The sequence below is a fragment of the Zootoca vivipara genome, chromosome 9 (assembly GCF_965207765.1).
Source record: "Zootoca vivipara chromosome 9, rZooViv2.hap1.1, whole genome shotgun sequence".
NCBI classification, from domain to species: domain Eukaryota; kingdom Metazoa; phylum Chordata; class Lepidosauria; order Squamata; family Lacertidae; genus Zootoca; species Zootoca vivipara.
This window is the reverse complement of record NC_142592.1, coordinates 28,347,971-28,363,325: the sequence shown is the minus strand read 5'-3', so window position 1 is coordinate 28,363,325 and position 15,355 is coordinate 28,347,971. Positions and strand designations below refer to the sequence as shown.

The following is a 15,355-nucleotide window of genomic DNA, read 5'->3' as shown; positions in this document are numbered from 1 at the left end:
GTCTCAGTTTTGTTCAAGCCAATTCTGATCTAATGCCTTGGGCAGGTTTCTATATATTTCTTGAACTTGTAAATCACTCCATTGCCCTTTATGGGGAGAAATGGTGATCCTATCACTGAGACAATTTCCTCAGTATATATATTCATTTTCACTCTTACCTTTTACTAATGGGCTTAGGCCTGCTTTTCACTGGTGATTAATCTATTCACTAGCAGGTGCACCAGTATAATAATAATAATACCGTAATAATAATAATAATAATAATAATAATAATAATAATAATGATAATACTTAAACACTAGGTGCCATACAAAACTAGGTAGATAGGGAAACAAGTGGATAAACCAATAAAAAGGACCAGCCTTGGTTTTCAATAGCAAGCCAGTTATTACATAGGGATGTACAGATATCTGTGGTTTTCATTTGCTCAAAGGAGGGGAAATGCATGTTTGCAGTTACAGATAAGTGCCATGAATTTATCATGGAGCTGTGAGGGGTGGGGGGGCAAGGGAAAAGGGAGCAGTGAAATTTTCAACCTTTTTTACTGCAGTTGTGCAACAATGCAGAATCATTGCCATGAAATGAAACTAGCTCAGAGTCTAGTTCTCAAACCTGCAGAGAAATGATCTGCAATTACGATCCAAAATAACTTGCAAAATGAATCCACAACAGGAATGTTGCAGTTCCCCCCCCCCCTGCTGTGGCTTTTACACCTTCAACAGCTGTATGAGGGTTTCCTAGCTCAGAGATAAAGGGGCAAGAAAAGTTTCGCCTGTTGTTTTGTTCTGTTGGTTGGCTTTGTTGTTGTTTTTTCTTGTTGTTAAGCTGTTCCAGAAATAGAAAGTGGTAACTGGTAAGTGGGGTTCCCTAGGACAGTCTTTTCAGGGGACACTCAGGAGGCACAAAATGAGCGAGAAGTTTCTCAGCTTTTCCAAAAACTTAAGTGTGTGTTTGCTTTTTAAAAAGAGGTGCATACAGCAATGGTGGGTAAAAAGTCTTTTCATGCACATAAGAATACAAGGTTAAAAAAAATAGTATTTTAGGCTGCAATCCTATGCACTATACACATTTACCTAAGAGTAACCTCAACTGAACTCAGTAGGACTTATTTCTAAATAGTCAAGTATAGAATTGCACTGTAAATGTATGCTAATGCACGGAATTTATTTTTCAGAAGGAGTCATGCTTAGTCTCTTTTTTATAATAGGGCTTACTTCCAGTTCCATGTGGAGAGGATTGCAGCCTTAATATAGCAATTGGTTTTTAATCAAGACATTTATGTGCAGCATGAGATTTAAATAAAATAATTTCATAGGCGCTGGTATAATAATGGGGCTTTTAAAAATTTGTAGGCAGTTAAAAAACAGAAGCTTCTAACAGTGGGGAAACTGGACTTTTATGAAAACTCAATGGAAAAGAAGTCAGTCAATATTCTATGTATTAGCTAAATGAATTTTGAACATGCAGAGCTACTATTTCTGATCTGTAACATTTCCTTTTCATAAATTATATGTTGGTTCCCCCCCCACACACACACACACCTTCTGTTATCTATTCACAAAACAAGGCCTGTAAAGGCAACTGTAATAAATTTGCAAAGTAATTAAAATGTGTTATGAATATATGTGCATGCATTTGAATTCAAGGTTTGCATCTAAAGTTCACAGGGAAAGGCCATGATTGAGTAATTATTTTTTTCTGGCAACATAAACCATTGGCTTGGATCACTGGACCTCTGGATTGCTCTCCAGATGTTGTTGGACCTCATCCCCCATCACCTCTCAGCACTGGCCATGATGGGAGTTGTAGGTCAACAACATCTGGGGAGCAAAGGATGGGAAAGCCTCAGTTAAAGATGTGTAGAGGGTGGAGAACACGAACCGTCATAAAATCTGTTTCCAAAATTCAAAGTGAGTCTCACTAAGGTGTGAAAGGCTAGCATATGCTGTAGGTGTGCTGTACTGTGTCTGCATATGCATTTATGTAGGTGTGGGCTGGAGACACGATACACACACACACACACACACACACACACACACACATACACCTACACCTACCTTAGGGTAAGTACCATTGAACTCAAATGACATTTTTAAAAAGACACCTGCAACTTCTCCCCAAAAGGCAAAGAGGAGGCAAAACTGGGTCAGGTTCCAGAAAATGCCCATGGGAAATAAGGACAGTATTGGAAATATTAGCATTTATATTAAAAATGATATTTAAATATTAGCAGTTCTAAGAAGGGAGTTATTCCATCGCCACTATCAAGCAAAATGGGCTTTGTTTGTTTTTAATCAAGCATTTTAAAATTTCTCTTTTCCAGAAATGTGTGCTCTATTGGCCGGAGAAGAGAGGGATATATGGAAAAGTGGAAGTTCTTGTTAACAGTGTGCAAGAATGTGAGAATTACACTGTCCGTAACCTTACATTAAAGGTAATACAAGTTCTGGTCATTTCTCGTCTCCTACCTTATCTGCTTGTGTCTTCTTTTAATAAGTAATACAATTAAGAAAGCACTATTTGCGGGTGGCGCTGTGGTCTAAACCACAGAGCCTAGGGCTTGCCGATCAGAAGGTTGGCAGTTTGAATCCCTGCGACAGGGTGAGCTCCCGTTGCTTGGTCCCAGCTCCTGCCAACCTAGCTGTTTGGAAGCATGTCAAAGTGCAAGTAGATAAATAGGTACCGCTCCGGCGGGAAGGTAAATGGCATTTCCATGCACTGCTCTGGTTCGCCAGAAGCAGCTTAGTCATGCTGGCCACATGACCTGGAAGCTGTACGCCGGCTCCCTCGGCCAGTAAAGCGAGATGAGCACCACAACCCCAGAGTCTTCCACGACTGGACCTAACGGTCAGGGGTACCTTTACCATATCTGCTTGTGTCTTCTTTTAACGAGTAATACAATTAAGAAAGCACTATTCGTGGTTCATCACCAATGTACACGTTTCTTTTCAGCAAGGAAGCCTTTCAAGACATGTCAAACATTACTGGTACACATCCTGGCCAGACCACAAAACTCCAGATAGTGCTCAGCCCCTTCTACAGCTCATGCTGGATGTCGAAGAGGACAGCGTGGCATCCGTTGGTAGAGGACCTGTAATTGTGCACTGCAGGTAATTTGCTTTCTTTCTTTTTTTAAAAAAAAGTTGTTTCTCTTGCAAATTCAGTGAAGCAGAATCTCTATAGGGGTGCTGGGGGGGATTCAGAAACCAAATCACTATATAAAGACACCCTTTGCTGCCATCTTCTCATTTTCCTGATGCCACTTGATAGGAACACAGAAAGCTTGTACTGGTTATTCCCATCCCAACGCAGCTAACAACATCTCTACTGAATTAGAATTGCAGTCGCAGAAATGTGTTTACCTTTACACCGTTGCTATTCTGCCAAGGCATTGCCTCAACTTCCCCCTCAGCATATCTCTATATGCTAATTTTTAATAAAGCAGAGAAATGTGCAATTGCACGTTCCCACCATGCTGGGGCAGGAAACCATTAACATTTTGTGCTGTGGATTGCTGCTCAGTTATGAAAGGAGCAAACTGAGACATAAGCAAACCTAGAAAACTAGGAGGGAAATTGGCAGATTGAAGCACACCTTTCATGCTTTGAGGAAAGGGCACACGTGACACTCCTTGTGAGTGATAACATGTCTAAATTCTTCTCCTATTTTTAGAAAACAATTTTCCTCTTTTCTTTGATTTCAAACATTATAATCTTGTATGAATAGAAGGCAAGATCATCCCAGTGCCGGAATTACGTATAAGCTAAGCAAACTATAGATTAGGGCCCCACTCTCTTGGGGGCCCCCAAAACAATTAAAGGGGGGAAAAACCTGGAGGTACATTTCCAAAATATAAGATAAAAAGCAAATAAAATAAAACCTACATACAGCAACAGTGTTTTGTGTTGTGTAGGCTCCTATGCTAGCCTGCTCCCTAAAATATCACTGGTTTTCTCATTTCTATATATAGGGTGCCTACATCCTGCATGTGCAAATGGCTTTAGATACCTATTAGGTTTATAAATTACCATATAGCATATATTCTTTTTTAAATTAAAATTAAAATTAAATCTTTATTTCAATTCTTTAAAACATTACAAAATATAACAAAAACAGAAGATTTACAAAATGTAAAGAAACCGAAAAATATATATATCAAAAACAGAACATAAGAATATATGCTGAAAATAAAATTCCATCTAAACTTATACTCAACATAATACACATCAAATGATATACAAAAGGTTGAAATCAAAACACAAAATTTCAAAAAAAAACAAAGGAAAGGAAAAAAGAAAAAGGACAAAGAAAATTACAATAAAAATTTTAAATTAAAATACTTACGATTGTTAGCATATTTCTTCCTATAATTTTCACCCATCTTAACTCGCTTTCTTAAGTTCTTGTATTTGAACCACCTTCCACAGGTGTGCCTTCTTCCTGTATCTAATAAATATCTCTCTTCATACATTACTTAATTTAAGCAAATCACCAGATCAGTTTTTATACCTTCTTTTTTCAGATAGTCCTCTACCAATTTCCACTCGTTTTGAGTTTTTTGCTTGGGGACATTCCTTATAGTTGCAGTCATTTTGGCATATAGCATATATTCAACACAAAAAACAGCAACAATTTGTTGTTGACAAAGGACAGCTGAATATATAAAGGGTCCCGTTACCTTCAGTAGCTTAGGACCTCATCAAACCTAAATCCAGCCCTGATCATCCCTCATAGTATTTGGGGGGGGGGGGGTGATTTCAAACTGAGTTTATAAGGATAAAGTAAAACCAATGAAAGAACAATTTTAAAGAAAACCCCTGCATCAACCTAATCAGGGCCATATGTGTTTTTACAGAATAGAAACCTAAAAATGCCAATCTACTAATTCACCAAGCATTAATATTTTCTGCTACTGTAGGTGTGTGGGGTGAATTATGAACCAATAAGATTATCCTGTGGCTCACCATTCCTTCTTCTCCCTAGATAGAACTTTGACAGATGATGGAAGATGATAATGACTGACATTTTACTCCCTTTGATCTTTGGTGTGGCTTTTTTTAAAAAACTTTCAGTGCTGGAATAGGAAGGACTGGATGTTTCATTGCTACCGCAATTGGTTGCCATCAGCTGAAGGAAGAAGGAGTTGTTGACGCATTAAGCATTGTCTGCCAACTTCGTTTGGACAGGTAAGATGATGCCACATGCAAAATCCATCTGCAGTCCGAGTCCTGGTCATTTCCCCCACCCAAGACCATTTGCCAAAACATCAAAGAGACGGAGATCCATTCATGCATTGCCACCATCATATCTAGTTTGACCCTTAGGGAATCATTCTAGGAACAAACTCACTTTTGTGTATAATGAAGACTCAATAAATTCATTTGGAGTAGGAATGGGGATAAATTCGGTTTGGTTTGCAATACCTAATTCACACTTTCGGATATAATATGTGAGCCAAAACTTGGATATCTTTCCAAATTCGCACATCTCTGAAATTTTGTGATGCAATTCCTGAACCAAAATATGTGTACAAAAATGAGTATTTGTGTGGACAGTATGCTTCAAAATGCATGCACTGATGGGTATAAAGTACAAAAATGCATTATATTAGGAAATGTGCTTGCAGAAATGTGTTTATTAGTCAAAACAGCCTGCGAAGATGTGTATATTAGTAGAAATGCACACTAAAATGCTGAATAATTTTTGTGAGGTCTTTTCTGTTGTTGCTTTTTAACACAAACCAATGCATAACTACAGCAAACAGAGCTTAGGGCAGGAAAAAGTAGAAAGGGAGACAAAGTGAAAATGACAAATTCGCCCATCCCTAGCATGGAGTTTTTGAAGAAAAATATTAAAAAGCAACCTCAACAGACTGCAATTTTCAGCAGACAAGTGGTGGTGGTGGTAGTGGTGGTGGTAGGATTGGTACTTAATTCTTTCCCTGCCTTTAGTATGGGTCCTTGTTTGATAGCAGTGCAGAAACTCCAGGGTACTTTTGCAGTGACTTTTAACACATTTGTCATAGGTGTCCACACGCTATACTTTTATGGTCAAAACCAAGTAAGAATTGCGCTGCCGAATGCTGCAGTCAGTGAGTCACTGCTGCAGAATTTCTTCTGTGTCAGCTGGTAAGGCAGGAAGTCTGGGAGGCGTTAGAAAAAGGACAGGAAAACCTGCTCTTTGTACATGTGCCCCTATGGTCACAATAGGTCACATATTTAGTGTAAGAAAGAAAATGCATTGACACCGGGAGCCAGGTTTTGATTTGCTGCTACGTTTTAAGACGCACGTTGCTCCGTCCAAATTAATTTGGAATAAATAGTTTGGTGGCTGCGGCACTGCACGTTGCAAAAAGAGGAAGCAAAATCTGACAGTGTAATTTTAGATTTTCATAGCATGAAATATAAAATGCAGCCGATTCTCTGCTCATTACCGTATTGGGGGCCAATACAGAACCCCACGTGAAACCTTGTTAGACAGAAATGAACCTACACACCATAAGCCAGAGATGAGAAATCTTTGACCCTCCAAATATTTGTTGGACTACAGCTCCCAGCATCCCTATTGGCCATGCTGACTGGACCTGATGGGAACTGGAGCTCAATAGCATCTGAACGGCCATGCCATTAGCAGTGATACCCCTTTAAGCTCTCTGGGGTGGTGGGAACTATTCTGCATTTGCCACTCTCTTTCCAACCTCCCCTTTTTTGCCCGCAGAGGTGGAATGGTCCAAACCAGTGAACAGTATGAATTTGTGCATCATGCGCTGAACCTGTACGGAAGCAGGCCATCTGCTGAAGCTGTCCAGTGAAACCAAGAAGGAAGAAGCAAATATGTTGATCTCTCTTGGGGTAATTTGATTCGTTACCTACCAGCAACTTCTTCAAGGAGTTTACAGCTGTGAAGAGGCGTGGCGCTGCAGCCAACTTGTAAAAGGAAGGTGGATGGTGAAAAACAAAAGCATACAAGATTGACGGACCTTTGTCTTGAATGTATTGTGAGTTCCCTGAACCAGTTTTTAAATGAAGGTTAATGTACTGATGTTACATTTGGATTTCACATATATATCTTATGGAGGATTTGTTTCTGTATTAGTGGCATCTGCCACACAGAATGTATGTAAACGTATGTTTCTATGTTCTCCGATAGATGGACTTGGGAAATTCCACTGAAGAAATGTGTACAAATGCTTTAACGTTTGCAACAACAACAAAAAGTCTGTCTTGTGAATAGGCTGTCAGGTGTTCTACTGTACCTGTTAAGTGCTATTACCTATTATGTGGTAAACTTTATTCCTAGCCCTTTATGATCCTTGCCACTGAAAGCTGCAAGTGGTTCAAATGGAAACATTTTTTTTTTTAAGCATTCAGAAGAAAAGCCCAATGTTTTTGAAACTAATCGAAATCGGTTAGGTATTTTATATGACAGCTCCCAAGTTGTCTTATACGACAACTCCCAAGTACTCTTAGATATTTAAGTGTGTATAGTAAATTCTGTAAAGCATTGTGAAACACAATGGCGGCCACACAAAGGGAGTGTTTCCTGTGCGAGCCTGACTGAAACAAATAAAAGTTATAAAAGAAATCCTGTGTTTCATTCGAGGTTGCTGTACCCTTGTGGACTTCCCTTTCGCTTCATTGGCGCTTGCACAAGTGACATTTCCAGTGGATTGAGCCCAGTGGCTTTTTCCCCCAATGTTGATGTATATATTTGATACTGTCGATTGTCTTAGAAGCTGCTTTTTGCTCCAGGACAGAATCCGGTGTATTTGTAAATTGCGTGAGTCGTTTTAATTTTTGAAAAAGAGAAACTTTGTAACATATACTAAATGGTAAGAATTTTAAATATTTGCCTGTCTTTTACCGAAAGCTTTTTTAAAAAACAACAAGAAGTTCCATTTATTGTAATGAGATGGATGGGTGTTCAGGGGAACACAAACTAGAATGAACCATGAGGATCTTGGTGGTTTTTTCTTCTTTTTATCTTCGCAGTGATCAGTTTGTAAGGACAAAAAAAGTATCGCTAAAACCCCCCATTTTGCAAGAACTGAGGAGTCTCAGCATAGGATTTGATAATGAGTTTCTAAAGCAGTTATGTTAGCTTTGCTTCATTCCAACCAATAAACTTGATACAAAATATTTCAATATGTCTATATTTTTCTCATGTTATTTCACTGATTACCAGCCAATTGTCCTACTTTTCTCCCTCAGCAAGCCCACGAAACTCAAGTCTGTCTCTTGGCTTCATGCTGAAGTGATACTCATCTCGGAATACCCTGCCCTGGGCATTTTACTTCCCACAATACCCTGTAATATGCTCCTTCCCCTGGTCTACCTAGGCCTAATCCAAGATGTCTTTTCTGTTTGAGGTGAAGGACAAATTGACCCCCTCCCTAATTCTATGTACAAAAGATAGTCCCATTGGCATCTGAGCCTTACCGTGCCCTCCGGTGCACTCGGGGGGAGCGGACTAGTTTCCTACGGCCTGTAGGACAGGCCTCATTTCAGCACACATAGGTTTGTCCTCCAACACCTCACCAATTGTACCCACCCCAGCATCAGCTGTTAAAGGGGGCCACCCCACTCTGTCTAATGGTAGGGCTGGCTCTGGGCCATCTCCTCAGCTGGCAGAAAGTGGTGTGAGGCCATTGGTGAGGTCATAGGGCCTTTCCCTGAAACATTTTCTGTCATTTCAGCTGAGTACTTCAGTGTTCAACCTGCAGTGCAGAAATCTCCCCTCTGGATGTGAGCGCTACGGAAGTTGACATACCCATCTTTAAAGATATGTGCAAGTAGTATTGGCTAAAGACGAGGCAATTAGCCAGAGCCAAGGGTGCAAGGTACCTCAGGATTATACATGGGGTGGGGCGAAATGAGATTCAGTTTCCATTTAAAGGCTACCTAATCTGCACTTTCTGAAACAAAATGTGAACTGAAACACAGCCATCCTTCAAAGTCACGCTTCTCCAAATTTGTGATGCAGTTCTCCAGCCAATGTGCCCAAAATGCCTATATTAGGTGAAAGTGTACATAGAAATGATTACTGTATATTATTGAAAATAACATACACAAATGCATTATATTAGGGAAACCACTTTGCAACAATGTGTATTTTAGGCAAAATTGTATACCCAAATGTGGATATTAGAATAAATCTGCACTAAAATACTGATTAATTTTTGTAAGGCCTTTTTAAAATAGGAATTGCGCGGAATTGTGAAGAACTGAATTTAAGATTGAGAAAATGAGAAACAGAGAGAAACCAGAGAGATATAGCACAGATAGACATGGGTATATCTTGGTGGGTAGATTGAAAGACATGTGTGTGCCCCAGTCTTCCTGGGACAAAGGAAGAAGCCCTAAGATTTACAGTTCTACACTCAGAAGGGGCAGACACTGCATAAAAGTGTTCCAGCCATCTGGACAAGGTAGGATCAAAAAAGGATACAGTGGTACCTCAGTTTTCAAATGTCTTAGAAGTTGAATGTTTCAGTTTTCAAATGCCATAAACCCAGAAGTAAATACTTCAGTTTTTGAACACGCCTTGGAAGTTGAACATGGCACGCAGCTTCTGCTGAGTGCCAGATCCGGAGGCCTAGCTATCCATACCTGCCAAGTTCCTGCCTGAAAAATAAGGGATCGGACCAGAAGTAGCAGACCTGAAGTAGCGTGCCGCCATTTTGGAACTGGGCGGAGCATGCTCAGAAGTGACTTTTGATGCTGCTCAGCCCAGTTCCAAAATGGCCGTCGCACCAGAAGTCGCGCTGCAGCCATTTTGGAACTGGGCAGAGCATCATCAAAAGTTGCTTCTGAGCATGCTCCACCCAGTTCCAAAATGGCCTCCGCACCAGAATAAACCGGGGGAAAACAAAAAAATCCATTTTTTGGCTGGGAACAGCTGGAAAAAATGGGGTTTTCCCGCGGAATACGGGAGACTTGGCAGCTATGCTAGCTATCGGCTGTTGAGTTTTCAGTTTTTGAACATTTCAGAACTCGAACAGTCTTCTGGAATGGATTACGTTCAAAAACTAAGGTACCACTGTGCAACTGAGAGAAGAATCAGAATTCAGTGTCATGGCCTTCCCTTCATGCTGGCTTCCTAATACAAAAGGTCCAAGGCCATCAGCATCAATTAAACTCGCAATAGGAGTGTTCACACATGACATTCAGCAAGTGTTCAATTTGTGTACCTGGGTGCGGAACAGCTGAGCTGCCCCAATTCTGCGAGTGTCCATTCTTTCACACAAACACTTGTACACCCATAGGGACAATATAATGTGTGAATAAGCCTAATGGGAGAGACTCCTGGGTGTGAGTCAAACGTGGTATCTAATCACACAGCGCTCCTGGATGGATTCATAACATATCATTACACAAGCTTGAGTGTTTACAGGACAACATAGTATATATTTACATCGACCAATCAAGAATACCTGCAGACACAGAATGGTTTACAGACAGGCAATTAAAGGAAATTATAGCCCCTTTTCCTCTGTTTCTTCTGCTGAGTTTTCAAAGATGCTTAAGCCCTGTATTTGTTTTTGAAATGTACCCCTCTTTTGCTTGTGTTTTGCCTAGCCAGGACAGATAGCTAGTGCATGCTATAGAATCATATGAAAGGACAAAGTGGTATAAAAAAAAACCCCAAAAAACAATTGAATAGAAGGAAGTGTTCGTCACTGACATTTTCCTCCTGTGAAGGCACATTTCCTTCCTAGCCTTCGCTTCACTTATCTGGGGTATGCATTTTTCTAAAAAGAAAAAAAAATGAGCGAGAGAGAAAGAAGCAATGGGAGTTGTTAGAAGGAAAATGGAGAGTTTATTTCACATTCTAATTTCTACCTGCCTGGCTTTTGGGATCTCTGGTAAGTACAGCTCCCCTTCAGATTTTTGTGTTTCTTGCTCGATCTGGCTGTGGTTCCCAAGAGTTCCTGGGAGTTTCCCCTGAGTTGCTGAAAGGGAATTATTTCCGTGCTTCAGTTTATACAATAAGGGAGAGAGGCATTGGCCGAGTAAAACCCAAGATTGTTTAGGTTTCAATCAAAAAAAAGGAAATAAACTTTCTTTTGAATCATTGCTTCATTCTTTGGGAGGTCCTCCCCACTGGACACTCTCTTTGGTCCATGCTCATTTGTGAGGAGCTCTGAGACTTTATCCATGTTTTGTGCAGGCAAGTTATAAAATCAGAGGCTTTTACAGATACATTTTTGCTAGAACTTAACGTAATATAAACGATCCCACAGCTAATTACAAATGAAATACAGAAAAAGGGAGCAGCCAGTCCGGCAGAGTTTAATACCGAAATTGTATTTATTCCATGCTGTAAAATATGGTATGGGAAAGAGCTTATTTTGTGATGCAAGGGGGTGATTCCTTGTGAGTTTGTGATTCCTGAGTCTAACCACTGCTGTATACATGGTACCAGTCAGCCATTATTGCAAAGTAGTGAATGGAAACCGCCTTGCAATGAGCAGCATAAGTCAGGGAGTTTATATTAATAACACCATATCTCATGTTTATATGAAGGAAACAGAGCCCAAGGGCAAGAGAGGCAGAGACAGATTTGAAAACACTTTCAAGCAAATGGTTTGCATGTTGCAAACCAGTTTTTAAAAGGATTATTAAGAGTTTGACTTACTGTTTCATTGTGAAATGAAAACATGGGCAGTTAATGGCTTGGTTTGATTCCCCCCCCCCTCGGTACTCTGAGAGGAATTAAGTTTAGGGAATCCACAGAAGTATGCAAAAAGTCTGTACCACCATGATCCCAAACCTCCTTTTTACACAACTGTGAACTTTCTTTTTTACCATGATTTGTAGGTGAGTGGCACAACAGAAAGATAGTGAGATGATAATGGTTATGGAAATGGGTTCTCACACTTGTGGAGCTGTATGGCTGCTATTGTTTCTGTTCTGTGAACATTAACATACACTCTGTCCCATTTGTATGGGTTCTTCATTTCCCCTCTCAGGTGGTTTTCTGATTATCCATGAGCTCAAACAGCAATGTATTTATGAGAGCAATAAAACAGTATATGTGGGAACATGCAACCTGACCAATATAAACCAGCAGTGGAGATGGATGAAGAACGAAAAGCTCCTCCATGTTAGATCTGGCCAATGTCTGGCTATCAGCAGGTTTAAGGCGGCCCATTCGCGCAAAGCCATCACCACCAACTGCTCTGAGGCACCCAGCTGGACCTGTCACAGCAGGGAAGGACTCCTTGAGGTGAAAAACAGCTTTCTGTTCCTCAAGAAACAAGGCTCAACGGTAGTAGTGAAGATGGGGAGGAAATATCTTCATAGTTGGAAAAGAATTGACGTCAACAAGAAAGGAGAGACTCTCCATGACAACCTGTGCTCAAGGAATGGTAAGCCACTCCTTTGGATATGATTCCCATGAACCGTAAAGTGTGTCTTGCGCTGACCAATTTTGGAAGTTTTTGTTTTGTTTTGCATTTATATCTATTTGTTCAAAGTAGTGTATGTGGTTCTTCCCCCTCCTTCCCTCCAACAACCCTGTGAGGTAGGTTAGGCTGAGAGGCAGTGATTGGCCCAAGGTCACCCAGTCAGCTTCATGGCCCAGTCTGCCTTGACGTTTAAGTCACTGGAGAGTAATAATTTGCACTAATAAAAAGCCATTAAGCAGGCTTCCTCAAACTCGGCCCTCCAGCTGTTTTGAGACTACCATTCCCATCATCCCGGACCACTGGTCCTGCTAGCTAGGGCATAGCTGCCAAGTCTCCCGTATTCCCTGGGAAACCCCCGTTTTTCCAGGCGTTTCCCGCTGGCAGCCCGGATTTTTAAAAAAACCCGTAAATCCCCCGGATTCTTACCGGCCCGGGGAGGCTCCTTCTGCGCATGTCTGGAGTCTCTGGACATGCGCAGAAGCGATTTCTGGCACTGTGGCCATTTTGGAAATGGGCAGAGCATGCATAGAAGCGACTTCCGGTGCTGCTCTGCCAAGTTCCAAAATGGCCGCAGCGCGACTTCCGGTACCGCGCTGCTGCCAATCCCGGATTTTTCAATCTGGGAGTTGGCACCTATGAGCTAGGGATCATGGGAGTTGTAGGCCAAAAACATCTGGAGGGCTAAGCTTGAGGAAGCCTGCCATTAAGGGTAGCTTCAAAGCAACATTTTAAAGGAAAGAAATAGGGTGTCTCTTCCTCGTATGTTTAGGTATTTTTAGCCTGTCAGGTGCTTTCTTAGCTGAAAGCCAATATGGGGTAATAGTGTCAAACTAGGAGCTGGGAGACCAGGGTTCAAATACCCACTCAGCATAGCTGCCAAGTTATCCCTTTTTTTAAGGGATTTTCCCTTATGCTGAATAGGCTTCCTCGTGAGAAAAGGGAAAACTTGGCAGCTATGCCACTCAGCCATGAAGTTCACTAGATGCCTTTGCGCCAATCACTGCCTCTCAGCCTAACCTACCTCACAGGGTTGTTGTTGTTGGGATTAAAAGAGGGGGGGACAATGTGTGCCATCTTGAGTACCTTGGAGGAGAAAGCTGAATATAAATTTAATAAATAGTAAGACAATTATAGTATTTGGTCCTTTGGTACTCTGAAATAGCTTTTAAATGGCCTTTCTTGGTTTTCTTGGTTTGTTTATTGTTGTGTGCAGGTCTGATACAGTCTGCAAAAAAGGAGTATGCAAATTACACAACATTCCCTCTTAAAACATTTCATCACAGAAATGAAGAGTCAAAAACCAGCAATCTTTTAAAAACAAAAATCAAGCAACAGTAGTGGTGCATAGGCAGGTATATTTTCACAAACATAAGCTCCTCCGTTGTTTGTTCATCTGATATTACATAGCATTTACAAGCATGTAGTAATCCTAATAATAAGCAGGTAATATAGAACTGTATTATTTATTAATTTATATGCTGCTTAGTACCATAGATTCTAAGCAGGATACAATAGAAGAAATACTGGAGAAATTCACAGAAAAGTTGGCTTACACACCCATTTTCCATTTTCCAATATAGTTAACATGTTTTCTTTCATTTTAAATATAATTTTCCAAAGTTTTCTTATCTGGCAACAGTTCTTCAAAATTTTACACTTGAGTGAAAAAACTCAAGACGTCTGGTTCCCCCCTGCTGCCACCAAAGTTCTGTGAAAGACCTTTCCAAGAAAATGCACAATGGGCTGTGCAGCGGTGCCTGCCAAGGGGCGGTGGCAAGTTCTGGCAAGATCTCACAAGATCTTAAAAGAGCACACAGAGTTCTGCGGAAGCCACTGGTGCCTCTCCACAAGCAGTAGAGCTGGGGAGGCTGGTGGGGCACCCACAAGGGTGGTGGGGCACCCACTTGAAATCCCACCACCCAAGGTGGCTGCCTCAGCTAGCTTCGTTGGTGAGCTGGCACTGCTCAGTGGTAAGCCCCTTTGAGTTCAACAGGGATTAGTTCCAAGTACAGTGGTACCTCTACTTACGAATTTAATGTGTTCCAAACTCACATTCGTAAGTCGAAAAAAATTGTAAGTCGAATCCCATAGGAATGCATTGGGAGAAAAAATTCGCAAGTCGAAGCAACCCTATCTAAAAATTCGTAAGTAGAAAAAATCCTATCTAAACCGCATCCAAGATGGCGGATGGAGCTCCGTTCGTAAGTAGAAACATTTGTAAGTAGAGTTATTCGTAAGTAGAGGTACCACTGTAAATGGATACAGATTTTCAGCCTTTGCACTCCTATACCTTTAAATCTGTGTCATACTACTTCAATAAGTCAAAGCATCCTGTGAACTGCAGTTTGTTAAGGGTGCTGAGAGTTGTTAGGAGGACCCCCTATTCCCCTCACCATGCTACAGGAATGGTTGTTAAGCCACTCTGAGAATTGTAGCTCTCTGTATGTAGTGTATATGGGATTTCATTGAACTTCCTTCTGAGTAGGCATGGCTATGATTTTGCTGTAAATCTTATCAGCATTGCACAAATTTTGAGACTCAACATACTTATATAACTTAGGAAAAGGCTCATTTATTTAAACAGTTATTTTCAATTTGTCCTAAAAAAAAAATAGCTTGCTAGATAAATTTGGGGAGTGGATAGTTCACAAAGCAGAGAGAAGGAACAATGGTTCAGTGGTTGCAAATCCAATCCTTATCTTATTTTATAAGCTAACCTATTTCATTTTTAGTTTTATTTGAAGAGCAACTCTACATATTATTGATTGACTAAATTGTACTGTGATTAGAACATTAATAATTTTTTTAAAAATCCCAAATAGAATCCTAATTTCGACTAAGAAAAAAATTTATCAGACACCAAGTGTGACATGAGTCATTTTACTCGTACTTTATATCCTCCCTTTGTTTTGTCTGCAGTCTTAAGTAGACAAAACAGAGGATAAG

General features: G+C 40.6%; 2 protein-coding genes across 4 annotated transcripts in view; both read left to right on the top strand.

Moving 5' to 3' along the window:
* Window positions 1-7,358, top strand: part of PTPRR (protein tyrosine phosphatase receptor type R) — a 106,968-nt gene extending 99,610 nt beyond the window's left edge. For both annotated transcript variants that reach the window (XM_060279667.2, XM_088676728.1), the window contains 4 exons: window positions 2,324-2,434; window positions 2,953-3,110; window positions 5,073-5,186; window positions 6,718-7,358. In XM_060279667.2, coding sequence (XP_060135650.2) covers window positions 2,324-2,434; window positions 2,953-3,110; window positions 5,073-5,186; window positions 6,718-6,811 — 477 coding nt within the window. In that variant the 3' untranslated portion in view covers window positions 6,812-7,358. The remainder of the gene's footprint in view (window positions 1-2,323; window positions 2,435-2,952; window positions 3,111-5,072; window positions 5,187-6,717) is intronic.
* Window positions 7,359-10,729: 3,371 nt separating this feature from the next.
* PTPRB (protein tyrosine phosphatase receptor type B) overlaps window positions 10,730-15,355 on the top strand; it is a 74,723-nt gene continuing 70,097 nt past the window's right edge. For both annotated transcript variants that reach the window (XR_004693330.3, XM_035127168.3), the window contains exons 1-2: window positions 10,730-10,864; window positions 11,972-12,370. Coding sequence is in view for 1 of the 2 variants with exons in the window: in XM_035127168.3 (XP_034983059.3) it covers window positions 10,789-10,864; window positions 11,972-12,370 (475 nt within the window). In the remaining variant the exon portion in view is untranslated. The remainder of the gene's footprint in view (window positions 10,865-11,971; window positions 12,371-15,355) is intronic.